Source organism: Solea senegalensis, linkage group LG5 (genome assembly GCF_019176455.1).
Source record: "Solea senegalensis isolate Sse05_10M linkage group LG5, IFAPA_SoseM_1, whole genome shotgun sequence".
Taxonomy (NCBI): Eukaryota; Metazoa; Chordata; class Actinopteri; order Pleuronectiformes; family Soleidae; genus Solea; species Solea senegalensis.
The window spans coordinates 4,621,113-4,647,844 of record NC_058025.1 but is presented as its reverse complement, the minus strand read 5'-3'; the positions used below and the strand labels follow the sequence as shown (position 1 = coordinate 4,647,844).

General features: G+C 41.8%; 2 protein-coding genes and 1 long non-coding RNA gene across 4 annotated transcripts in view; 1 reads left to right on the top strand and 2 right to left on the bottom strand.

The window, feature by feature from the left end:
- The window catches only part of LOC122770078, a 40,143-nt gene extending 39,750 nt beyond the window's left edge, over window positions 1-393 (bottom strand). The window contains exon 1 of the long non-coding RNA XR_006360492.1: window positions 313-393. This is a non-coding gene — a long non-coding RNA (uncharacterized LOC122770078). The remainder of the gene's footprint in view (window positions 1-312) is intronic.
- On the top strand, window positions 1-3,612 carry ccnh (cyclin H). The gene is made up of 8 exons (XM_044027047.1): window positions 1-258; window positions 351-473; window positions 616-689; window positions 881-1,258; window positions 1,419-1,480; window positions 1,563-1,668; window positions 3,338-3,401; window positions 3,476-3,612. The coding sequence occupies exons 1-8, from the start codon at window positions 142-144 to the stop codon at window positions 3,500-3,502; spliced, it is 951 nt and encodes a 316-aa protein (XP_043882982.1). The 5' UTR covers window positions 1-141; the 3' UTR covers window positions 3,503-3,612.
- rasa1a (RAS p21 protein activator (GTPase activating protein) 1a) lies at window positions 2,699-26,732 on the bottom strand. Of its 2 annotated transcripts, none has more exons than XM_044027044.1 (26): window positions 25,463-26,732; window positions 14,275-14,427; window positions 12,296-12,431; window positions 11,751-11,821; window positions 11,165-11,282; window positions 10,988-11,019; window positions 10,529-10,581; window positions 10,234-10,384; window positions 10,051-10,129; window positions 9,734-9,857; window positions 9,474-9,630; window positions 8,732-8,819; window positions 8,546-8,626; window positions 7,712-7,869; window positions 7,549-7,625; window positions 6,817-6,989; window positions 6,569-6,728; window positions 6,338-6,480; window positions 6,085-6,200; window positions 5,908-5,994; window positions 5,755-5,822; window positions 5,588-5,676; window positions 5,433-5,510; window positions 5,135-5,269; window positions 4,675-4,754; window positions 2,699-3,094 (listed from the first exon to the last, which is right to left on the bottom strand). In XM_044027044.1, the coding sequence occupies exons 1-26, from the start codon at window positions 25,999-26,001 to the stop codon at window positions 3,046-3,048; spliced, it is 3,195 nt and encodes a 1,064-aa protein (XP_043882979.1). In that variant the 5' UTR covers window positions 26,002-26,732; the 3' UTR covers window positions 2,699-3,045. The 2 variants fall into 2 exon arrangements, with proteins under 2 accessions (XP_043882979.1, XP_043882980.1); XM_044027045.1 differs by lacking the exon at window positions 25,463-26,732 and adding an exon at window positions 18,571-18,974.

The following is a 26,732-nucleotide window of genomic DNA, read 5'->3' as shown; positions in this document are numbered from 1 at the left end:
CAACTTTGTTGTCATGCTCGGCTTTGAGGGTGAATTCACGCCGGTGAATGGACGTTCATGTTGAAACACAAACAAACAAAGATATAAACACACTCCACACACTGTGAACGGTCTTCTGCGCTGTCACTGCTCCGTTCAGCCATGTTCCACAACAGCTCACAGAGGAAATACTGGATCTTCAGGAGTGAGGACGAGCTCGAGAACATGCGACGCAGCGCGAACCAGAAATTCCGCAACAAGATACTGGACAGTGGGAAGGTAAGTGTCAGGTGAACGAGTGATGACAGGTGACTGAGTGTGCTTTCACCTCACCTCCTTCTCCTCCTTCATCTTCTTTACCTCCTCCTCAGAGTGCAGTGAGTGAATCCATGTTCCTCGAGCGCCATGAGGAAGACGTCCTATTTAAACACTATGAGCGGAGGCTGCTGGACTTCTGCAACGCTTTTAAGCCTGTCATGCCCAAGTCTGTGGTGGTGAGTACACATTAACAACATTATAATCTTCATCAGAACAATATGACTATTGGTTAAGAGGGTTTTTACCTGCTGGTGACAAACCAGGCCCCCCAACCTGAACCCGTGTGTATGTGTGTGTGTGTGTGTGTAACCTGTGCAGGGTACAGCCATGATGTACTTCAGAAGATTCTACTTGAGTAACTCCATCATGGAGTACCATCCTCGCATTATCATGTAAGTCACTGGTCATTGACATAGCTAGTGTTCACTATCATATTTTCACATGTGCTTTCAGTCAGTTGATATTTACCCATTAATCCTGATTCATCTTTAGTGTCGAATATATTATGATACTACAATTTAAGACTAGAGTACATGAAAACTACTGTTCGGGGCTAATTACACCAGTCGCTTTCTCATTTCAGGCTCACGTGTGCGTACCTGTCCTGTAAGGTGGACGAGTTCAACGTGTCCTGCACTCAGTTTGTGGGCAACCTCCTGCAGGAGACCCCGGCAGGTCAGGAGAGGGTCCTGGAGCAGATCCTGGAGTTTGAGCTGCTGCTAATCCAACAGCTCAATTTCCACCTGGTGGTCCACAACCCCTACAGACCCATGGAGGGTCTGCTCATCGACCTCAAGACCAGATACCCCATGCTGGAGAGCCCAGAGTCTCTGAGGAGGAGTGCAGACGACTTCCTGACGCAGGCGTCCATGACGGACGCTGGGCTGCTGTTTCCACCCTCCCAGATCGCACTGACGGCTATTGTGAACAGCGCTTCACGAGCCGGGCTTCACATGGAGAGGTGGGTCATTTGTGCGGTGCTTAAAAGTGTCATAGACCAGTTTGATTGCAGCCTTTGCAATTAGCCAATTGTAGTGTTACGAAGTTATATTGTAGTTTTACAACAAATACTTCAGTTGAAGTGAGTGTCATAATTGCAGTTTGTCTTTTTAATTTTCCAGCTACCTGACAGAATGCTTAGGGCTGAAGGAGGACATCTCAAAGATGTACGACTCCATGAGACGTGAGTAAAAAAATAAATAAATATGCACCTTTAATTTGTCACCACAAGGTGGCGATATTAAGCTACAACTTTGTCCATCCAGGGATGAAAACCCTGCTGAAGAAGTATGAACTTCCCAAACTGGAGGAGGTGAACTCTTACAAACCGAAGCTGGAGAGGATTCATGCTGAATTTGGCACGGCGAGCAAGTAAGGAGGAGGGGAAGTGACTTTTTTTAACAGGATCATTTAAGAGATTTATAAATACATTCCCACACACCCTCAAGTGATCCACTCCAGGTTTTCACTGTCATAAGTTTTTCGGAACGGTTTTATTGAAGCCAGGTTGTCGTATCTAAGATGCAAAAGGTTCAAGGTTCAGTATCAGGTAGAAAAATAAAAAGGAACACATCATCATCATCATCAGCTGTATGAAATACAGACAGGAAGAACAACAGCACACCACATTCCTAAATACACCATCCATACCTTGAAGCACAGCTGATATTGGTATTGCTGATGAGGAGATTCTCAGGCGTGTTGTTCTTTTTTTCTTTTTTTTCCCCGCACATCTGTCACAGGCGTCGTTCGTTTCACACTTGGCGAGGTCGGTCGGTGAGGTCCGTGGTATCTTTTTAATAAGTGCAGCTACAGTAAACACTATGACAGGCACAGATTCAGACTTTTGCGGCTGCTCGGATCATCAGGAGGCACACGAGGCCAAAAACCCTTGTCTTTTTTTTTTAAACGACCTGGAGGTGCTTGGCACGACTTCTCGGGATGAATCTACGCGGCGACAGTCGGCGCTGAGGTGAACTGAAGCGACACTGCAAAGTGGACGAAAGCTATCGAGTGATGCTTGTTGAGAGCAGCATATACAGTATGTAGGCCCACGCGTTATTAAGAAAAGAAAAAAGGATCCATTCAAGGTTTTTAAACACATGCACTGCAAAGTTTTACACTTATCTCCTCTACAAAGACTATCCTCCTCACTTCTGTTCAAGCTAGATCATACAAAACACGCTTTTAATGCCTATACAAGCCTAAGTACATATCAAACAACGCAGTAAATGTAGAAATGAAGCAGGTCGGTGGTTTCCGTGTATACAAAGGTGGGATGGCGCGAAGAGAGGAAGTTAAGGCTCGTGTTGTCTTGGAGAGAGAGAGAGAGGTGCTACGTTTAAATTTCCCTGATGACGGCAGAAAAACGCTACTTTAATGCTTTGGATCGCTTCCCGTCGCCCACAAGTCTTGTCCAAGGAGAGCAGTGGCTGAGCTCCATGCAGCCTTCAGAAGCAGTTCACTGTATCTCAGGTCCTCACGTACATATATATGACAAGGCTTTTATCAGTTCTCGGGAAGGGCTTTGGAAGGACAGTATTCAGATATGCAGCAGGTGGTTTCCCACGGAGAACAGCCATTTTCTTGTTGGAACTGCCAGGAATCTTGGCCACATGCTTTTATAAATACAATCAAGACTCGAGTCTTCGGGTCGTGCGCCAAACGGGACGAGGCCTCCCTTCACTTTGGCCGACTGTGTGGTCTCGACTGCCACAGTTTTCTCTCGTGGTGGAGATCCCGTACAACTCACATAACTTGGATGGCGGCGGCCAGAGACATGATGGTGCACTCTGTCCTGTAAGATAAAGGGCACACGCTAACAAATCAGTGAATTATGTTAGAATCCTTTTCCGAGACATGGGCAAAACTAAAGACTACGGGATGGTGATCATGGAGGTGTAGCAGACACAAGATGTGTTGATAATGAACTTCAAAACACTTAAAAAACAAAAATATGAAACAGTTCACCAACAATCACAGCTTTCAAATACAATGTGGATCTGACAAACCTTGAAAACTTCAAATATCTGTCTTTCAGCAAACGTAAGAGAGGATACGAAGACGACGGCCACGTTGCAAAAGAACCACGCTTGGTAGAAGAGGTGAGAGGAGTAGCTACAGTGTATATGACTTATTAATTTAAACCTGATCGGCTTAAACCTGTGTTTTATTCCAGGAATGGACGGATGAAGACCTGGTATGAGCTCCAGGGTTGTGGAATCAAACAAGTATTTACTTTTCTACGTGACACTGCAGCCAATCCTGAGTTTCCCCTTTGTTGTGCAGTAAGAATAAAGATATTTTTCTACAAAACGGTGAAAATAGTCGTCTTCATTAACAAGGCCATGGTCAGGGGACAATGAAGGACTCGGTCTACTTTACAAAAACTGTTTAATAAGTGCATGCATGTCTCATACAGTCTGTACTATTCCAAAAAAAAAAAGAAAATTACTTTTGTAAACACTTTCATTTTACTTGGTTTCTCTGATTATGCATGTCGTCTGGCATTCAGAAGTTTTCCAAAAAGGACAACAAAATAATCACAAAATAGCTGACACAAACGCGGGGAGAAACAAAAACAAACAAACAAAAAGAAAAGATTCAGCTCATCTCTCTCTTATATACTCATGATTCCAGCAAGAGAATTTATTCTTAATATAAAATAACCATACTTTGTTCCGATCTAGAAAGACAAAGAGGGGAAGGAAAAAAACAAACAAAGACAGAAATGCTAGTTTCAGCACTTTTGCGAGCATAATTGTCACAACCTTAAAATAAATCAGTCACTAATTACAGTATAAAAAGCATCATTGCTCACAATCCAGTTACCAGAAAAAGGGGACCAAAAGAACAAGCTTCTTCATGTCAGTTTCCTCATACTAAGCCAGAACGGGGAGGGGGCACTTTGGCAACCTGTGCTATCCAAACACAAAGTGGGTACAAAGAAAGCTCTTCTGAAATCGTTATATTTGGCCCTCGTGATGAAGGAAATGAAATGTACCCAAGTCCGTTTCATGAACACAGTTTATGAAGGAAAAAAAGAAAAAAGAATGCATTTTCTTGTGCATACAGCTCTCAGTCACTGGCGCAAGTTTTTTTTTTCTTTTATGTTTTAAATACTGCATCAGTTGTACTCAGCCGCTGTTGTTGCATAGCTCTCTTGTGGTGAACGGGACAAGATGGCGGGTGGGTGTGGGGGATGGAGCAGGACGACCGGAGGAGGACATGATGGGATGGTGGTGGTGGTGGTGGTGCCATGGTGATGAGGGGGGTAGAACATGCTCGGCCTCCTCTGTGCTGCACTCCGGCGGAGGAGACTTGACGGAGGGATGGGAGGATGAGAGTAGTGGGAGGGGTGGAGGTGTGCAGTACTACCTGTTGCTGTTGGACATGGCGTACTGAGCCTGCTTCTGCTGGAGGAGCTCTGTGATGGCCAGCAGCTTTTTCAACACATGCTGTGCAGAGGAGAGGAGAGAGGGAAATTAGACTTTCCACGACCCGCTAGCGCAGAGATCTGCAGACGGACGTGAGAACACCTGTGTAGTTGGTTGCAGGCTCTTTTTTTTGGCAGAATAATAGCTTTACTTAAAATAAGAAAAATATGAAAGGAGGATCAAAATGCAGGAAATAGTGCCTGTTAGGGTTATACACTTTTTACACTGTAAAAAAATCCCGGTGAGAAATCAAACGGGAACCGCAGACATGAGCGCACATGTGTGGCAATGCAAAGTTGCTCTCCACGGACATGAAACATGAAAAATATGACCTAGGCCTAACTCATCCTGTGTGTGTGTGTGTGTGTGTGTGTGCGGCTGTGATGTCTTCCGCCTCTGACCTGCTGCACTCCTCTGTCGTTGCTCAGCGTCCGGAGCTCATCCGAGTGTGTGGCACAGATCTCATGTAGCGCAGCCAGGTCCCTGGACAAATCTGTCCTAAAGTGCTCTGTGGCTTCGGGGAGGTCGGGAACATTCTAATGAAAGACCAAAACAACTGAATTAGAGTTTATAATAGTAAAGAAATGATGTTAATGATGTATAATTTCCCATAAAACAAGCAAATCACATGCTTTACTTCACCAACAAGTCAAAAAAACAAGACTTTACTGAGACATTCTGTTATTCAATGTGACTCACCCCTAACTCATCCAGAAACATTATCATTCTGTGTTTGTTGTTTTTGATGAAAGGGTTCACACCCTCCATGTAGGGTTCCTGTTTAAAGAATTAAAAGTCAGTGAAACACCACCTTAAAACCTACATACGAGGACTTCCGGTCGAGGGTTTCAAACCTTAGCACCAAATTCGACCAAGTTGGCGAGGTTCTGGACAGACTTGGCCACCAGTGTGAGGGTCCTGCCCGCTGTTGAAGACGGAGGGTCTGCAAGAAGAGATCAGCAGCGTAAAGCACTCACTTTCCACACATCACACGGGAAACTTGTTGTCAACGGATGCTCACCGGCGATGATGTTGAACATTCTGGGGTTGAGGATGGCAGGACAGATCAGTCTCAGGAAGACAAAGCCACTGGGGAAAGATAAAGGATTTAAAGGTTAACACAGACTGCTGAGAGAATAAATGCACAACACGCGTGTGTTATTGTTTTTTTTACCTCACAACTCTCGTCCGCATCGTGGTGTTTGTGGGCCATTTCTGCTGCACGGACTTCTGCAGACAGCCGTAGATGAACCTCAGTGTCCTGAGCGGTTAATTTAAAGGAGACACATAAGAGACTTGCATTTCTGGTTTCAAGCACTGAATCAACAGAGTGTACAACTTGTGTTCTTACGGCGGTAAAATCTCAGCGGCCATGAAAATCTTCTCCACCAGCTCGGACAGGATGTTGAGGAGGTGTGCCAGGTTCAAGTTCACGTCCTCGTTCTTTTCCAGTTTGGAAGGGTTCAGCTTTGGGGAAGGAGGGATGAGAGTGACAGGAGTGAGGTGCAGCTGTGTTGATGCTGTGTCATGGTTTTGTATCTTCTTATTAATGTGGCGATGCTCTTGCACTGGTCTTGTACCACCAGCGTCGGCGAGTGTCTTACCTCACAGGACTGTTTGCTCTCCATGATCTTGAGGATGGTGTCTTTGAGAGCGTGGTGGACGAACGGTGTGGCCGTGGCCTTCATGTACTGCTCCATCAGGGTGCTGGCCAGCGTGGTGGCTCTGAACAAAGTCGTGGCCTCATCTGGCGACACAAGCAAGAGGATTTAAAGCGCGGCTGTGCAACGCTGCGTGATTTCCAGTCCTTTCTTATTTCGTACGCGTTCACTCACCTTCCATGTTGATCTCCCGGTCGTTGAGTGTCCTGAGTAAAGGAGCCTCCGCCTTCTCGTGTCTGAAGATCCGCAGGAGGAGACTTGCCAGTAAGGTGCGGTCCTGACCGCACACGTGGGCCAGTGCGTAAATGACATAGAACTCCTTCTGCACGATCATCTGCGAAACAACAACAACATCATTGTTATTTTAAGACCGAGGAGCCGAGGAGGAGGCGACGGCACTGCAATCAAAACCACTTTCTGACCTCTTTGAATTCGCTGTACTCCTCTTCAGGCATGATCTTCTCCATGGAGTAGCGGGCGCGCACGCGCAAGGAGCCCGGCTCGATGCCCTTCAGGGGAACGTGGGAGCTGAGAGGGAACCACTCATCAATCATCTGGCCCTTTTGCAAACGGCTCAGCTGGCAGCGCATAAACACTGAGGAGGGAGCGAGGAGATCGAGTGGCGGAGGAAGACGGCGAGAGAAGGTGGGAGAGGAGAGGAGAGAGAGAGAGAGACGTGAGTTATGAGTTTTTCTCTGCTACCAAATGTGGATTTGTGCGAGGTGTGGGTGGCGGTAACAATTCACAAGGGCTTGAGCCACTGATTTACATAACAATAGGTAATAACGTGCCCTCGGAGCAGAGCTGCTTCCTTGATTTAAGGATTTTCTTTTTCATTCTTAAAAAGTTTCCGTAAACTTTCTAGGAAAAAGCCTCCATAGAGATTCTAAACACTGTAGGCCTGTATGTGGTGCTATAAAATGGACCATGTGCTGATTCAAACATAAGAAGGAGAAGATGATGCCATATCACATCTAATGGGGTTAAGGGTTAGAAAGTGGCGCTATGACATAATTTTCCCTAAACTGCATATAGGTTGTATACACAAAAAGGGTAGATTTTTGAGATGTTTTCACTCCGGGACCTGTTTAATCAAGTGTTCATGGCTCTAAAAAACACTGGACAGGTTATAGAATCGTTCAACAAGTACTTACAGATGTCACTTTCTTTGCTCTTTTTTGTTTTGTTGCTCAGGCTGATTTCAAATCGGTTGATTTCACTCGACAAGTCGCTGAAACCACAAATGAAAAACATTCTGGTTAGATCCCTGACTATCACGAGTCAAAAAATATGAAAGTGGATACAGAAAAGACTCACTCGAAGATGAACTCCTCTGTGAAGACGGGTTTCTGGCCCTCTCTGGGATGCGTCTTGGCCACTTGGACGCTGTTCAGGTAGATGTTACAGTAAGGGTTGGTGAAATACTTCACCGGCAGCTTGTGGGCCTCCTCCACGTACAAAACCAGGCTGCTCACCTGATGAAAGATGCCAGGTAGGGTTAGGTAACAATCTGTAAATCTACTGCATCATAGATATTCTAACCTCTTCTTACAAGAGCTAACAGATGTTTAACGGCCAGGTACAAAGGCTTCAAAACAAAAATCTGAGTCACGCTGTGCTCTTTATGTGCATCTACGCAGTGTTCATGCTGAGTTACTGAGCACAGTAAAATGTTTAAGCGTTTATTTTAATGGTCTACTAGCCCACTGATGCCGAAGGTATCTCTTCCTGTACTGCAGGCGACGGCTGGTCCAACTATCGACCCTCCGCGGCCGTGACAGCAGCAGTCTCGTGTATTTGTGCGTGAGCGGGATAACGACCTCTCGCCAATTAAGTAATGATGCGAAACACTATGCATGAGATGTTCTTGTTATAATGAGATGTGTAAAACTTTTGAGGTTCATTAAGAAACCACCGTCAAGGGCATTCATGACAAAACTAAACAACCATTTATCAGTCATGCTCAGTTTAATCAGGGCCCAGACTACAAATGTTGATTTATACAGCTACAGAAAATAATGGCCTAACACCGGAGCGATGAATACCATTCACAAGTCCAATTAGTATCGGTTTACTTGCTTGTTTTGATGGTTATTTACCGCTTCAACTTATCCACATGAACACACAGCGGCTGCTGGTGTGCGTACGTACCTGTCTGAGCCTCTTGTTGGTTGTGGGCTGAGTGGTTTTCCTTAGGTTACTGCAGAAATTTTGAAGGCATTTCATCCAATCCTGTTAAAAAACAAAAAGGCAGTTAGAAAAGAATCAGTAACGACCGCAAACGAGAGAATTCATTTGTAGGAAATGCCAGTTAAGTTGTGTTTTTCCTCCTCTCACCTGTGCCTGCTCTGGAACTTCTCCTGCAAAGTAGAATATGTACTGCTCCTCGCTAAAGTGCTGGACAACAATCTGGAAACAGTTTGGCCTAAAAAAAAAGTGGATATTATAAATTATTTTAGTCAGGGTTCACACACCTTGGTTGACATCACATCTCAAGGACTTTCCAGGACCAATTTCCTCCAATTCAAGATGGGAGGGCATCTTGCAAGAGCTGCCTTCGCCCATGGTGTCCACTTTTATTTGGGATATTTTCGGTTTGGGATCTTGGTTCAAGTCAGTCAATTACTCCATTAATCGATTACTAAATGAATCGTCAACTGTTTTGATAATCGATAAATCAGTTTGAAGCTTTTTTCATGATTAAAACAAGATTTCTGATTGTTTCAGCTTCTTAAATGTGAATATTTTCTTCGTTTTTTTGCTCCGTGCAACAAAGAAATTACAAAAAAAAAACAACAAATTACTCGATGAATCACGAAAATAATCGACATATTAATCTATTATGAAAATAATCGTTAGTTGCAGCTCTAATCTAAACGTCCAACTTAACTTCTTTCTTGAACAAAATTCAAGCCCTTTCGATGATTTGTCTATTTAGGGCAATTTTCAAAAACTTCTAAAAACCTTATTCACAAGCTTTCAAAGATTTCAAGGACCTGTGGGGAACCCTGATTATTCATAAAAGAAAGCACTTTCCTCGATACACAATTAGTCCAAGATCAAAGTTCTGACGTCTCACCTGCCAAAAAGACTGTCGTGCACGCCATACACGGAGCACACACTTAGGTCGATCAGCCCCTTTGGTTTGGTGGCTCTCTTCTCGCTCTCGAAATAGATGAGCTGGGCGTCATTGCCCTCCAGGATGAAGTAAAGGTTTTTCCACCGTTTGCCTTTACCTAAAAAGGACCAAAATTAAAGTTTAAAGATGAAGAATCTAACTAAATGGGTACTGAATTTGGTTTAAAAGAAAATATGTATCATAGCAGACTTCACACATACCTTTATTGAACAGGAGGTAGCCTTTCTTTACAATGTTTTTGTAGAACGCGTCTTTTGTTTTCCGTCTTATAGTGTTATAAATCTCTCTCCCGTCCACTGTATCAGGCAATACTTGTTCCTGGTGCTGCAATGAATAATAAAAAAGACAATCATTATAGCCATTATAATTCCAGAAAGGCATTTGAACACTTATTTAGATTAGATTCGAGGAAGTCTCAATAACATAATAAACAGACAGGGAAATGTTTGGAGCATTTTCTCCATCTTTTCATTTTTGTCCACACTGGTTCGTAACCCCACAATACTACTGTACCTACCTGCACTGAAACTGGTTCTTTTAAGGTGTAGCCCTCGACAATTTGTTCTTTCTTGTAATGGTCGATGATGTCATCAACACTGCCAGAGAGAGATAAAGGCAAACAAGATGCAGCACGTCAGCAACTGCGAGCCAAAATACACCACAAAAGCACGTAAGATGCATGCAACTATGCCACATGTACCTGTTGTAGTACCTCCCTCCCATCATGTACTGGTTGTTGGGGGTGGGGGAGATCTTAAACCTTTGGATGTTTTCATTGGTGCGAAAAAAGAGCGAGTAGTCCCCGGGCGTGTTGTCCGACGGCCGGACGAGAAAACTGCCCACCTGCCCAACTTTGAAACGAGAGACAAGAGAGAGAGAGGAATCAAGAGAGGGAGAAGAAGAAGGGCTTTTAATATTGTGACACATGGGCGACGGTGATAATGCTGCAAGTGATTGATAACTATGGTCTAATGAAGGTAAAGAGGGACGGGTACCTGTCATCAGCAGGTTGTAGGCTTCTTGCTTGGTGATCTTTCCATGATACCAGCTGTAGGAGATCCAACAAGTGCAATACACAAAGTGCAGATGTTTAGTTGTGCCGACAACAACAGCAACGCCTCCCAATGCTGACATACTTGATAAATGGAATCTGGATTAAGGGATTTCAGACTGTTCTGTCTATCTAATGAATATATAGCAGAATTAGTCATTACTGTGTACAAATGTGCTTTATACAGTATGAATTCTTTTATGATATTACTACTCAAAGGTGCCAAATGGTGAAATAAAAAATATGGACATGGACATTTGGCACTGTCACTGTCACTATGTCTTTATTTTTGAGAGCTGTGAAGTCAAACCTGAACAGTGAGGAGACAGACATGACTCAAAGAGTCATTAATCAGGTGCATTAAAACACTGGACATTTAAAAACGTAAATTCACCACACTTACATTTTTCCCTCATGTGGATCCTCCTCTCGCCCCTAAAAAAAAATATGAGGAATGGAACTTCAGTTTTTCTTTCACTCTCGCTACTTTGCTGATTCCTCTGTCCTTTTCCACTACCGATTCCTTCTGACACACAACAAAATCGAGTGTATCCCATTCCCAGCTTTTAGCGATACTTACCACCTCCTCCACCAGATCCTCCACAATGAGACCCTGCTCCTCCGTGCGAACGTTGGTCACCCACATCCAGCCGTCGTCCAGTTCATTGTGAACAATAAACATGTCCCCTTTTAGGAAGCTGAAGACGCAACGAGTCAAAGTAGGCATTAGAAGTTTCAAAAGAAAGCAAAATAAAAAAGATGTGTGTGATTAGATCTAAACTACCTGAACACAATTTCCAACTGATACATGGAGTGTAGTCATTGTAACACTACAATTCTGCCAGCAGGTGTCCTCTTTGACACATAACATTTGAGGTAAATACTGCACATCTATCTGAGGCCTGCTAGCAAACCCTGGGTTGAGGTTGACTTAAGACAGATGATTATCAGATTCAGGAAGTCAGGGATCATCAGTACGTTTGCCCAACGCAGCTGAAGAACAGGGCAAGACTGTTTTTCACATGGTTCTTTCCAGGCAAGCCAAAAATAAATGAAACGGAGTTGCTCTACCAGAACAATAAAGCCCGAGACTTCATCGGTGCCCGTTTGTGTCATGTGAATGCAGCTGGGGTTTCTGGTGAGATATGAAAACGGTAGAAACTTACCTGATCTCGTCAGTATCTGGCACTTTGGTGTAAGGAAGTATGGCCCTGACTCTCCTCCTGTCTTCAACGGGCTGTGTAAACAAAATTTGTATCCTTTCAAACACACACAAGAATTTGAATATACATTTTATTTGGTTAAAATAAGTCCTGTTCCTGAACAATACTTGAGAATATTAGGTTTAATTATGATCACCTGATGGTTGATTTGGCATATTTAAATATATAATAGAAATCTGGTTCTTTCCTGAACATATTTAGCATCAACATGCTACATTCAAGATATGGATATTTATATTTAAAACTACGCTATTCTTATTCTTCTTATCCTTGAAACATCCTAGCTTTGAAACACATAATAATGGGGGAAAAAGTAATTATGAAGTTTACAATAATATGATATTGTAGGGTTCGTGCATGGATGTTGTGAAGGAGGACATGAGGGAAGTTGGTACAACACAAGAAGACGCAATGTGGAGGCAGTAGGGGGAAAACTTGAGAATTTAAAATATTCCATGTGATGTACATTCCCATTAAGTCACTCTCACCTCCGGGGGCGCCACAGGGGATAGTAATTTCTCTCCTTTTAGCAGGCAAGACACGTAACTGTAGTAACCAATTAGGTCTGATAGAGAAGAGAACCGCCGGCCACCAATGTAATAGTCCCCACACATGGCGATGATCCTGTTAAGAAAAAAACACTATTGCAATGAAAGACATCACAGTTATTTCTAACATAAAGGTTAAAACACTGTGCGGAGAAGGAGGCGACAGAACACGTTCAACACTTGCTCCTCTGCACCTCCTCACAGTCGCAACTCAGATTTGAGAAAAAGAATCACAAGAGTGTTCAGAACCACATCCCATTGTCAAGCTACTAATCCAAGTTCTCTGCAGCAGTTGAGTGGATCTCTATGACTGAGAGCTTACGACATACACATTACACCATCACTCATTTGCTGTAAATATGATGTAAGGACATATATCATCGTGTAGTGCACATGTTATGCAATTAACTTTATGTGCATAATTCACTTGCAACCCCCCTCCCAGCACCAGTGTCCTCATGGACATACATTAATCCACTGTGACTGAAGGAGATGATGTCATTGTTACTTAAAGAGGAAAAATGTATCCCTGGAGGGAAAACGTCAGCATTTTTCCCCTGAACACAAAACTGTATAATCGGGACTTAGGCAGGTCAATCATTTGCAGCCTTAGCACCAGCTTTGTTGTTTTTATGTCTGTCAAATTCTGTGATCATTGGCATTTGGAGTGGAATGATGATGTGTGAGTGAATGTAGGTCTTACACATTGGCAAGCTGTCAGTCGAGTTTAATATGTGTATGTAATGGCCAAGCATGTCTTGAATAACTCCAACCCTGGCATAATAGACTCTTCTGTTTCACAGCAGATATCTTTCACCACTAAATAGTAGGAAAACCACAGGTTCCACTCCAGGTTTAAGAGAGCCAGGGTTGTGCTGTTGTTCAATTAAGATCAAATACTTGACTTGCAATGCTTTATATGTCTTGTAATATGAGTGCAAATACATAAATTGAATTACTCTATAGTAGAGCTGAAACAATTACTCGATTATTGATTTCTAAATTAACCGTCAACTATTTTGATAATCGATTGATCAGTTTTCATGATTAAAACAAGATTTCTGATTGTTTTAGCTTCTTAAATGTGAATGTTTTTTTTGTTTCTGTGATTTTTCAGCTTTTTAAACGTGAATATTTTGCAGTTTCTTTGATTTCAGCTTCTTAAATGTGAATATGTTCTGGTTACCTTGCTCCATAAAATGAAAACAAAAGACATTTGAGAACAACATCATTTGCCGTTTTGACAAATACGGATCAACATTTTTCAGCATTTTATGACATTTTATGGACCAAACAATTAATCGATTATGAAAATAATCATTAGTTGCAGCTCCACTCTATAGTATTGCTGCTAGATGAGTGAACTGTCATCTTTCTTATACTTCAGGTTCACCTACACACATGGTATATATAAATGCTGAGGATCCTGGATCCTGCACACAAGTGCAGAGTCAAGGGTCTAAGAGTTTGCACTATAAAAAACAGTGACACGCATTGGACAAAGTTGTCTGCATGATAGCATGACAAAGCACTGGAAAAAACTACTTTTGCATATGCTCATGTCATGTTTGTGTCCTGTTGGATGTCAGGTAATGAATAACTTCTGTAGTCCCCCCCCCTATTTTTATCTTGTAGTTGAGGACGGCATGATGTCTCCTCATTGTGAAATGATGCGTTACATTCAATTTCACTGACTAACATGAGTTTTATATAACGACAAACATGAAAGAGTCACGCCACAAACTATTCTGACTATTCACACCACAAAGATAGGCAGGTTAGCAAAGTCAATGTACGAGACTTTCCAAGTAAAAAAACACAAATGTGTAGAAATGCGTTGACCTCAGGCAGCTTCAGAAGTGTCTATCGATGAGATTAACCTTTGAAAAGATCTCTTTGTCACATGTTCTCCGTCTTACCTGAAGTGGTTGACCACGTTGGTCATGCTGAGGAAAGACAGGACAAAGGAACCGGGCCGGCGGTCACTCTCCCTGATGAGGTAGCTGCCAGGGGTCCGGGCCTGGCGCAGCCGCTCCTCAGCAATGGTTCGGTCTAGCTTGCCATGGTACCACCTGGGACAGCCGGACAGAAAGGAAGGAGGTTGGGTTTTGTGTCTACACAGTCACAATAACAATAACAATAACAATAATAATAATAATAATAATAATATCACACAAAATAGACCCCAATCAACTTCAATTGGACCATTCATCCATTCCCCAGATGCCAGGTATGTGACTTAGTTAAGTAAATGTCAACTAAATCTTTGAGAGCATAATGGACGTAGTAATAGATGCAAACAGTATACGCATTTAATGTAATGCAAGCCGATTATTAATACCTCGATTGATTAAAAACAAACTAAATACTAACTTCATTGAATTCTACCACCTAATGTCATGCAGAGTACAACCCGGGTCGTGTGTTCTAGAATAAACGACGATAGGAAGGCACATAAAAGTCTAATCCAAAAGCTTTTATTTTTTACTTTCCGGTGACCTATTAAAGTCGCACTTCTCCCTGAATTAAACAGAAGCCTTAGGAGAAACACTGGTTAAAATTTCAGCAGGTGAGGCTGAATTTGACAGGGCCGTGCTTGCCGTGGTAAAAAATTAACATGCTTTTCCAAATTTAGGCCAGTGGTGCCTCTCAGAATAGAGGGCAGTGACTGGAAAAAAACATCCAGCAGTGAGAAGATGAATGAGGCCCCCACAGGAGCTTTTTTTTCACAGGAGACCTTAAGGGCTACCATCTGGTTTACGTGAGTACAGGTTTGTATTTGTAAAGAAAACACGATCAAGACTCTAATCACAGACAACATTGGGGGGAAAGCTTGCTTGAAGCAGAGAGGGAGCTCTTAAGTGTCCATGCAGGGGATTTGGGTGATGGGAGAATTGTAAAGGAGCAATGGAGAGCAGCGGACGAGTGGAGCCAAGCAGTACTTAAGGGACAGAGGAAGTAAAAATGAAGTGGAATCATAGAGACATAAGGGACAAGAGAAGACTGTTAAGGAGTTTCAGAGAGCCCAATTCTCTGAAAGAAATGATTGTGTATTGGGATACAAATGCCTTTTTTAACTCATTATGAACCAAACCTTGATGGTCTTACTCAAACATCTATGAATTGTCGAGATATGATTAAAATGGTATTAGCCATACAGAGAGCAATGGTTAGCATGATGTAATGTCGGAAACACAATATATATAATATTTTTAACATCGGAGGGATTGGATTATTGACGAAGGTGCTTCTGGTGTCACTTGATCTTCTCATGAAGGGAATAAGATGGTTTAAGTATGGGCTTTAAGGGCTCTGAAGGTGCACTCAACCAACAAAACCTGCCGTCATGATGAGTTTTTGAGGCTGATTACATCACCAGCCAAAATAAACATAACAGCAAATAAGAGTGAACTAACCACACAACCTGTTGCACACACTGAATGTCCACAGTGAGGAATAGAGAAGAATTTGTCTATACAGGGCATCACATAAGACAAGTACTATTTGTTGTTTAGGGTGTGCCCATAGGAACTTGTGTAATATCACCAAAACACAGTTTTTTCATTCCCCTGGAAGTTGTCAAGTTCATCTTATGCAACTGAAAGTCCCCTTACCAGCTCGTATGTCTACGAAACCTTGCACTGGGTTACAAGGTAGAAAGTATGCTTTATTGTTTTGTCAGGTTAAGGTAGCTGTTAATTACCAAAACACATGTTTATGGCTTACTTAAACTATGATCAGGCCATGAGTATAAGTAGATTTAAAGGTTTCTATATTAGATCTAAATCCTAATGTTTTTTTATGTATATGTATATATATATATATATATATACACACATACACATATACATATGTGTAAGTATATATATACATATATATACTGTATATATATATATATATATATATATATATATATATATATATATATACATACATATATAACCTTTAAATCTACTTAAAATTAATATATATATATATATATGTAAGTCATAATATATAAATGTTTGTTATTTTGCTGCCAATAATATGGGGTGTGATTGGGTAAACCACCCAGAAAAGCTTAAACCATGAGACACACAGTGACAGGATACAGTTCTACTATTAGCTTGAGGAATGTCTCATCATGTCAGTACATGAACAGTGACGTCGTCCTTCTCTGCTCTACTGACACTGAACTCGGGATAAAACATTTCTCTCTCCGCCTGCAGTTCCCTCACAATCAACACTAACCAGGTCACAACTACCTCTTAGAGGAGGACCACACTGGATGAGTGAACAGTGCACAATGGCTGTGTGTCTATGATCTTCTGCATATGGCACAGCTCTGTTATTCACAAAGGAAGCCAGTTTATGCTGTTTTGCATACTTGCTTTTCTTCTCTAAATACTCCTCTGTGCTCAACTAAATGCCAGGACTCTTCAGTATAGAGCCACTCATCGATCCTAAAATAATTCAGTAAACAGGCATGGGACTTGTTGTGTTAAGGTGAGAGACACTTCCATTTCCTAAAAGGAAACAGCAAATCACTTGCGTACGAAGCACCTGAGGCACATGTCTCACGTGAGCTATGTGGTTGCTCTAAGTAGTTAACCTGTGTGCAAAAAACGAAAAAGCATGACGCACAACCACTGTATAAAGACGTGCCTCACACCCATCCAGCGTGGACCCGGGCTTTGTGGCAGAACCACATCAAAACGTGCTTCACACTGCTGAGGGAGGAGTGCGATGAGTCACTCACAGTTTCACTGTCCCAACATCCGACATCCTGAACCTCACACACCGTCACTGAGAGCTTATCAGTTCAGTTATGAACACATACAGTATATATTTATCAGGGATGGCATTTGTCACTATTTGATTGTATCACAATACTTGAGTGCCGACTGCATTTCTTATTACAATTCTTTCTGCTTGCAATTCAATAGGATCTATAAATGCCATTTTATTGGTTTTATCAAATCAAACCTGAATGATTTTTGACATTTCTTGTAAATAAACCACACGCCATATTTCCCATCACATCAGCCTGACATTTATGTGACCTTTTTAGTTAACTAGTTAATTTAGGTGCCCCAGCAAATAATAAATTAAACAAAAATCAACTGTAAAAATAAGTGTTCTGATTTTTGCCCACTCAGGGCTCACTGAGCTACAGCTATAAGAAAATGAAATGAATAGACCCTCTCAAAACAGGGCACAGCACAAATGTGAGGTATCAAATTAATACCCTTCAAATGTATGGATGTATATACATTAGATAAATTGACAAGTGCATTATTTTCAAAATCATACAAATAAAATTCTTATTCCACCCCCTAACAACTACTCCTGTCCTAACAGGAGGAATTAGAATGTAAGAATAAGAATGAATCTAGAAAAATGACTGACAGTAACATCAGACTGATTTGAGTAAAACAAAAATGTCAAAAGCAACATTTAAGCCATATTTGAGGATACATGTACATGATCCCAAGGTGGCAGAGAATTGCATATGCTGAACATATATTACAGCTGCGGCTAGCTACAGTTGGAAAACAACTTGAAAAGTCACTGGGGAAAAAAAACATGCTCAAAATGAGGACACCATAAACTCCATTGACCTGAATCATTTAAAAATAACTATTTTTTTAAAGTAATGAAACCCTGACTGGGTTTGGCAGGATGTAACCATTTATTAAGCCTCAGTTAATGGACCACGGTGCATAATCTATATAAATTATAACATGCCTGTAATGAAAAGAACATCTAAAAAAGTATTGAGTAAGCAAAAATGTATTATTTGTTCTTTGTCTTCATTTAGCAAAACTCTCTTTCTTGATAGATGTTGCTGTAGTTGTACATTTCTACAAATGTACTGTCAGCCCTCATCAGTGTAACAGAGAAATGAAATATTGCAGGGCTGTAGTCATGCTGCCAACTTTCTCCAGGGGGTTACTGAGTACACGCTTCAATTTAATGTCTAATAAATAGGTTTTTTTGTCATTGCATGTACCATGCAACTGCAACTGGATGACGACCTTCACTAATTTCCATGTATAAGCCATATTTTTCAGTTAATAATATCAGTGTACCGTGCACCACGATATTATTAAGGAAAACAATATTTTTGACAGCTGGACTCCAAACTTAAAATGAATAGTTAGCTTTTGTTTTTTGCTAGCCCATTAAAGGGGAAACAACACAAAAGTTGCGGGGTGATTTCATGACCCACTTACGCCGAGTTCGCCCTCTGCTGCATCTCCCTGTGCTGTGTCCCGTGGTCTCACAAGGTACACCCACTCCACTGACACAGCTGCTGGCCAGAAAAAATCTGTGAGCTCCGATGTGGAAAGCACAGCAGCAGCAGCAGCAGCAGCTCTAAATCCATACAAGGCACAATGATGATGACGTGACACAGCAGCCGCCCCGATAAAGTCATCTCCCTTTGCCGGGATTAACGAGGAACAGCCACTGAAGTAAGATGAACAGGTGGACGCAGTGATACGGACCCTTACCACACATACATTAAGTTGTGCCCAACTAATTTGAGGAAAACTGGATGACCACGTCCCATTCTGTTATCCTCTTCTGAAGAAATACAAGTTGATCTTTCAGAGACATAGACAGACTGTAGCCCCGCAGTCTTTCGACCACTTCTGACTTAATTCCTCTCTTACTCTGTACACCCTCACTCTCTCGCTCATCTCTCTCTCTCTCTCTCGTAAAACTACGCATCATGAGCATTCTGCCTATTGGTGTTAAAGCAGTGGGCCAGCGAGGGTAGGAAGGGGAGTGGCATCTGTGCACACACATGGGCATAACCCCTGAACACTTAGATACAGACATACATTGGTGGAAACAAGCCACAAAACCATGTGACCTTGTAGAGTTTATATACACCGGGCTTCATCATCAAAACATGCACACTGCCTTGAAGGTTCACCAAGAAAATTTCCAACTGGTGGCTTAAACAATAACAAACACTATGCAAATTGTGACCCCCTGAACCATCACATTTTCCCAATGGAAAGAAGATTTTCGTTGAGAGTTGTAGACAGCAGCCATGAATGGGTTTTGTTTTTCTTTTACACACTGCCACAGCTCGTTACCCCTCAGCCGGGAGAGAAGAGCGACAGCACGCAGGGGCAAACCTAACCCAAATAGACAGGAGAGAGACGGGGAAGGTGCACCCATGCATCTTCGGCTTTGCTCAGTCTGAATACTAACCAACCATCATCATCATTTCAATGCCCAACCAGGCACACAGGGACCAAAGTCGACATCGACCTTCCTGCTGTGAATCAGCTTCCCTGAAATAACATCATTACATCAGCGATAATAGGCTTCACTGTCACGTACCCATAAAATATCCCTCCTGAGTTCTTTGATTTCTGCACGCGGAAACAGCCAGTTAAGAACGTTCTCTTCCTGCTGAATTAAAATGATCATTTCATGTCTACGTGAATTCATCTCCATATCCTGTGACTGGTTTGTTTTTTATAAATATCAGTGCAGTAACAAAGAAAAACACCTTTGTCATACTTTCTGTATAGGAAGTCATTCTCTTAGTGCAGTAACACTTAAGCCTAACCTGACACTGTTCTATGCAAAGTCCCTGACCTGTGACAAGTCATTCACATCAACAACAAAACAAAATCCTGGGTATTGTCAAACACAACAACTGAAATGCTTCTGAGGATCCTGTTAAAGCTAAAGAGAGTGGCTCAGAAGTCTTGAAAACAGGATGTAGGAGAGAAAAGGGCAGTACTGTGGGTATTGGAAGGGCATGACAGGACATTGCATAACACGTTGAAAATGCATGGAAACCATAGACTTTCCCTTATCAATGCACAGCACAGTTGTTACACCAATGAAAGTGGGACTGGTGATTCATTCAGTGTGTCTAGTAAACCAACGTTGAAAGGGTTGGGCAGCAATAAAACACGACAGTGTAAATACTATGTGCATATACCTTTGTAATGTAATCTGTCTAATAAATAACTTGTGAAGAAGAATTGTGACATTCTACCTTCACAGGTAGAAAGAATAAGATGCAGGTATTTGTACTCAAATATACTTCTGTTTGCAATTCAGTACACTTCCATTGTGTGGAAATAATAAAAATATATACAATTTGCATAATATGTCTTTTAAAGACCAAATAAATCACATCAACTGATTCCTTAAATAGATGAATTTGAAAACATTATATTGATATAAAACAAATACACAAAATTGCAGTTACTTTATAAAAGGAAACAATACAGCTGTTTCTCATGGCTCCCTCAACTTAATAATGGCATTTTTATTCACCTGGTAACCGGTGAATAAACAAAGGAAAGTTATACTGCCCAACGCTGAGCATGTGCATCCCCTGTGACGGTGTGAACTCTCCTTAGCATCCCACCATGGAATCTTTTGGTATTTTCAAAAGAGGATTAATTCATTAACTCACAACTAATTAAATCTTCCTGTCTTATAAAAGGTGTTGTAACATTCTGACAAGTGGGCATGACCCACACCAGAGAATACCCTCGATAAACTGTGATAGATAACTCATCCCCGTGCCATTTAAGAATTTCCTTGTCTCAATTACTGTACACAAAAGGCAATATGTTAGTGTGGGTGTTCAGTTGACACTTACAGAGATGTTTCCATGGGCAACTGCTAAATCTGGTAAACTCATTTACATACCTGCTGATTTTTAAATCCAGGTTTTCTTCACCCCCTTCACCTTGTTCCTCCAGACGCCACCTCTTCAGGGAAACGCTTTATGACTTGAAATCCTCTCTAATCTTCGTGGAAACTCAAAATCAACTTCTCGTTTCCCAACAAGCTGTTTGTTTAATCTCTAACACTGGGGTCAGCGTCTTCTACAGGAACACTAAGCAAGCCACTTGGTCTCTAATAACCTACCGCACGAACCTACCACAAGTGAACATTTCTTATCACATTTCTGCATTGTTTGTGAGCGGCGCCCTCATGCTCAGAGGTGCGAATGAATGCAAATGCTGTTTATCCCTCACTCTCCGAGACATTTTCGCTCCGGTGCACTCTGCTGACACGCCGAGTTTAGCTCTTACCATCAGTGTGCAACACTCGCCGGGACCATTTTCAATAGTACAGAAGTTTTCCACCACCACTCCTCCAATTTACACTTTGCAGGCTGCTGACATAACTCAAAAGAATACAAGATTGTGGAGCCTGATTACAGAAGGCACACGCAGCTAGCTTCACAACTGCACGGGCAGAGTGAGATTCAGAATCACTCTGATGAGTGAGAGAAGTCTGCTGTGAATTTAACACTTATTGTTGTCAATGACAAAACTGCCAGTGGCAAATGCAAAAACAAAACAAATGAATAGATGTCTTGTATTACACATAGTGTATGCTGGATGTCGGGATAAATATTGTGACACAAGAGGAGTCGGTTTTGTGCCAAACACTTGGCCATTAGGTTTACTTTATTGCCTGCGGGACAAATTGTTTAGCTATGTCCATGACTGATTTATTTTGCATCAAACACAATATATTAGATCACGCAATACCTGCAGGACAGCGCCATTATTTTTTGACATGACATCAGTGTCTGTCACAGTGAATCTAGAGTGACATCCAGTTGTTTAAACTGGGTCATCATTTTGGTGTTTTATGGAAAAGGCAATGCCTTATAACGTCACTGCTGTCCTCGGCCAGACAGGAAGATGAATAAAGGCTCTGCTTGGCTCTTAGGAGAGGCTTGTGTCTGGCCTTGCTGATACTGCTAGTGTAGCAGGTGTTCCCATAATAAGCACTCAAATATACAATATGGAGCATATGGTACATTTCTTAAATAAAAATAAAGTGTTCAATAAGAAAAATGGTATGTATCCCTTCACATAAACGTTATGTTTAATAATGTTTAGAGTTTTATAGATTTAAACAAAATGGAGCATTACAGCATGAGATGAAAACAAGGATGAAAACTTATATGTGAATTATTTAAAACATTTATGCTCTGCATGTCTTTTTTTTTTTAAATTGTGTTTTTATTGCTGTGGCCTATGTTACTGTACTGGTTCTGTTTGGTCTTTGTGAACAGAAAATAAGTAACATTATTTATACACTGCTTCCTTTATCTGAAAACAAGCTCTGTCAAGCACCAGACCTGAGTAAGAAAGCATTTGTGCATAAACAGCAGCACGGGGACAGTGGGAGGAAGAAGTGTTTATCTCATCAAGCTGATGATCAACCAGATTTTTTCACCTCTAAAACGTTCTCTTGTTAGATGTCTGTAAACACGAGAATATGGTAAATATCTGAAGAGCAGAGCTATGCTCTCACAACATTATTTTTACCTTAAACAGCATCCAATCTTTACTTCATTTGTCACCACTGCCACAATAAAAGATAAACATGCTTGCATGATTTCTTTTTGTAATTGTTCCAATTTTTTTGGATTCTTTTGGTTTCATCCAAAAGCAACTTGAGTAGTGGAGTCTTGATTCACTTAGCTCTTTCATGACTCTTTTGACAAGCACTTAATTAAATGAGAAAATAATCAACAGCTTAGTCTATTATGAAAATAATCAATAGTCAAAGCCCTAAAAGGTATATCTCTCTTTACCCAAAATATATCAGTATATCATTTTATTTCATCCTGTCGCCTGGTCTTAGGCTGCTCCTTGCAAGTACAGGCAAAACTGGTGAAAAGCTGGCCTTACACTTCCTGTGTTATCTGACAAGGAGATGTAGGGTGGCTCCTAAAATAAGAGCTGAATCCACACTCCGAGCCTAGTCACTTCCATATTTCACAGTATGAGGGCCAGAAATGACAAAGCTCAGCAGTTCTCTAATGAGACTGTAACAAATGGGAAGTCTGTATTTGGGTTATTACAACACAAGCACGCTCACACAGGATTTGACATGTGCATGTGTGAGTACCTCATAAATTCACATGCATATCTATAATTAGAGAAGCAGTTATGAAAATGCATTGGTTAGGATGCATTAGCCATGCTTCTATCAAATACCTAATATTCTCATTCAGGTATATTTCATGTATATTCATAACACAATCATAAAGCTACACAACTGTAATGTGTAACTATGCATTTGTGCATCAGAGCTTTTTATTTGAGCCTCTATCTGTTCCTCATGTTGCATGATAGAGCACAATGTGTCACTTAAATTAGTGACACGTCTATTGCAGTGATATAAGAGAAGGTTGTTCAGTGGGCTGTAAAACAGATACTGAACCAAATCACAAGTCGACTATAAAAGAACTGATAAATCACGCAGTAGATTATAAATGCTAAGATGTCAAGTATTTAAGTAATTAGGAATATAAAGAATGTAGGTCAGTATTTGTGTATGCACTTAATATAACCTCTATTCATAGAGGTATTTAAGGATTTTGATGCAAACTGAACCCCATAGAGCTGTTGTAATAAAAGTCGATGATGTGGGTATGACACAATTGGGTTCTAAAACAACTGGAAGGTCAGTACTGTAGCTGCTATTGCACTATCGATTACACGTGGCAGCAACAGGTTGGAGTTTGGCTGAAAACACCAAGAAGTACCTACAAAAAGTTTCAGGACTGTATTCTTCAACTAAAAAACCTGGAAGTGCAGCAGTTTGATGGGATAAATGCTACGACTAACCCAGGAGCTGAGGGGTAGGGGTCGTGCAAGATCACCTAGACATCAGGTAGAGGTGTCTGCAGTTTTGGCACTTACTCCAACCCTTGGGAAACAGCCTTGAGCTGATGGCTACTCAACTAAACTGAGCCATAACTTGGCAGTATGACCAAAATAGTATACCATGGTATTTTTCATCATCTCAACAGTTTCATGGTATACAACGGTATTTTATGCGTGAACATAAGAGCGCTCCACTGAGCGAAAGGCACAAGTGGTCGAACAAGAGAGGGAGAGGCGCAGCCAAGAGTGTGTACGTATGTGCTCGCATTGAGTGAGTGGTGGAGTTGTACATGTGTGTCTGTTAACTGCATACATTCTTGGTACTCTCAGATGCATTTACTGCCACGATGGTGGTGTAAATTGCTCATTCCTGCTATTACTACCAAAGTTACTTCTTCAGCTCAGCCCTTAGAATGTGTGGTGCAGCAGTGAAAAGGGTCCCTGGGGGACCGCCCTTCCGGAATACAAAAAAATTCATATCATAAAAAGATTAATAAATAGTTTTCTGTATGAACAGGTACAGAATAAATATTATTTAATTCTCCTCTGCCTGTCTGATGTGAAATGTTTAGGTTGTATGCTCTCATAAATTATGCACTTGCGTTTTTGTTTGCTATCAGTGTATGCAGGCAGTTTTTGAAGGCACAGCTTTTGACCATAATATCTGAACAAGTCTTATGCAAAGGTCTTGCATTAAACTATCTTGTGTCAATGTTATCTAGATGTTGTGATGAAGCATCACAGTGGCAACTATATTACTAAAATACTTGGTATTTTAAAAATAACTGGCAAATGTAATTATTATAATGTATTATTTGTCACTTTAAGTATGAAAATATGACATGACAATACAAAGTAAAAAACATTGCCACCTAAATTTTAATAGGAACATAATCACGCAACTATTGGATTTAACTTTGACTGTAAAAAGTTGTAAAATGAACAAATGTTCTACATTTGAGAAGTAATGTCAAGTAGGGGTAGGGCTCACCAACTTCAATGGAGTAATTATACTTATTCATTCCGTTTTAGTTGATCTATTTGTTTATTTTAATTGGTTCATTCAAAACTCACCATATGACCAAAAGGCACATACTTTATAAGTTAATTTTAGTTTACATATATCAAATAGATATGTGGTAGTAGATACTGACGTTATTTAAGCTGGATGGTTTCATGGTCACTGTACTGTTTAGTCATGAGGTTATACAAGTCCCCAGGACATGAAGCAGTGAGAGTAGGCTATAAAAGTAGATCATGATTGAAGATAACTGCGCGTGGCAGCTCACGTTACAAATGAGCCTGCACGAATCGACACAAGTCAGGTATCACATGCATGGCAGCAGGAAGAAAGGAAACCCAGCAGAAAGTACAGGATGCAGAGAAAAGTGTGGTTTCTGAATGCCAATGGAGAGGACGCAGTTATTACTGGTAGAATACTTACTGGTTGGTGGGAGGTGCAGAGAGGGGAAACACCACCTCTTCTTCCTCGTATTCCGGTCCATCCTGCATGTCGCTTTCATCCATAGCGCCGCCGCCGCCGCCTGGAGGAGGGGGAGGAGGTGGTGGCAGAGGTGGAAAGACAGTGGGCCCATCCTGGCCGGCCGATGTGGGTGAAATCCGGCTAGCTGGACTCTCTGAAATGGGAGAGCAGCACATGTCGCCCACGGTCCCTGAGCTTGTTCCTTGGAAACCCGAATGTCCACCTCCTAGTCCGCCACTCCCTTGTGTGGTCAACACTGGCCCGGCCACATCCCCACTAGACACGGGATAGATCATGCTCATGTCCGGCAGTGAGTCCGGTGATGTGTTCTGAGGTTGGCGGAGGTTCGGTGCAGGTCCTTGCCCCAAATCAGTGACTCGCACTCCGCTCGGCTTGGGATAGTAGGGGAAAGGGGCCGTCTCCGGGCCTCCTCCGCCTTCCACCCCTGTCCCTATCGTGACCGAGCCCGTATCCTCACTACTGACCTCCGCTGCCATCATATTGGGGAAATACGTAGAGGGGAAAAAGTCCAGAAGGGAACCTGCCCTTCCCCTCTGTTCTTACAACACTCCTTCAGTGTTTGGGCTCCAGGAAAACAACACTAAAAGTTTTTTCCCCGAAAGAAAACGCGTTTAGCTAGCCAGCTAACGTTAGCCGATAAGCTAACTTAGCTTACTTAGCTGCACTAGCGGGCGTTAGCTTTGCCTCGCATTCGCTCGCTGCGCGATAGCCACGCTAATGCTAGCGGGATGGCTAGCCGCGTCGAAACACTTGATGAGTTCTTACTTGCTATGTCTTCATTGTTTCCTGAGTTTAAAGTTCACGCAGAAACGCAATTTGGAAACGAACAACTGAAACGTCCCGAACAAAATGTGAATCAACAAACATACAAATAGTTGTCCTTGTGTCCGGATTTCACCCTCCGCACCACAGAGACCACTTGTCGGGGAGTGTTGTTTTATTGTCACTGTTGTGTGTAATCCCCGTCCTTTTTCCAGTGTTGTTGTTTTCTTTCCTCCTGAGTTTCCAGTCGTCTCGCGTGGGCTCCAAAAACAACCCAGCGTTGTAGCCCGGATCCTCGCAGCGTTATATTCTTCTATGAAAAAACATGTCTTTAAGCTAAGTTTAAAACAATCTTGCGTATACCAGCTAAGTTCGCCTATTTTTCTGGGTTTGTGAGCCTGGTGGTTTGCCCGCTGCTGCGCTGCTGTCTCCCCTCCCTCTCCCACTG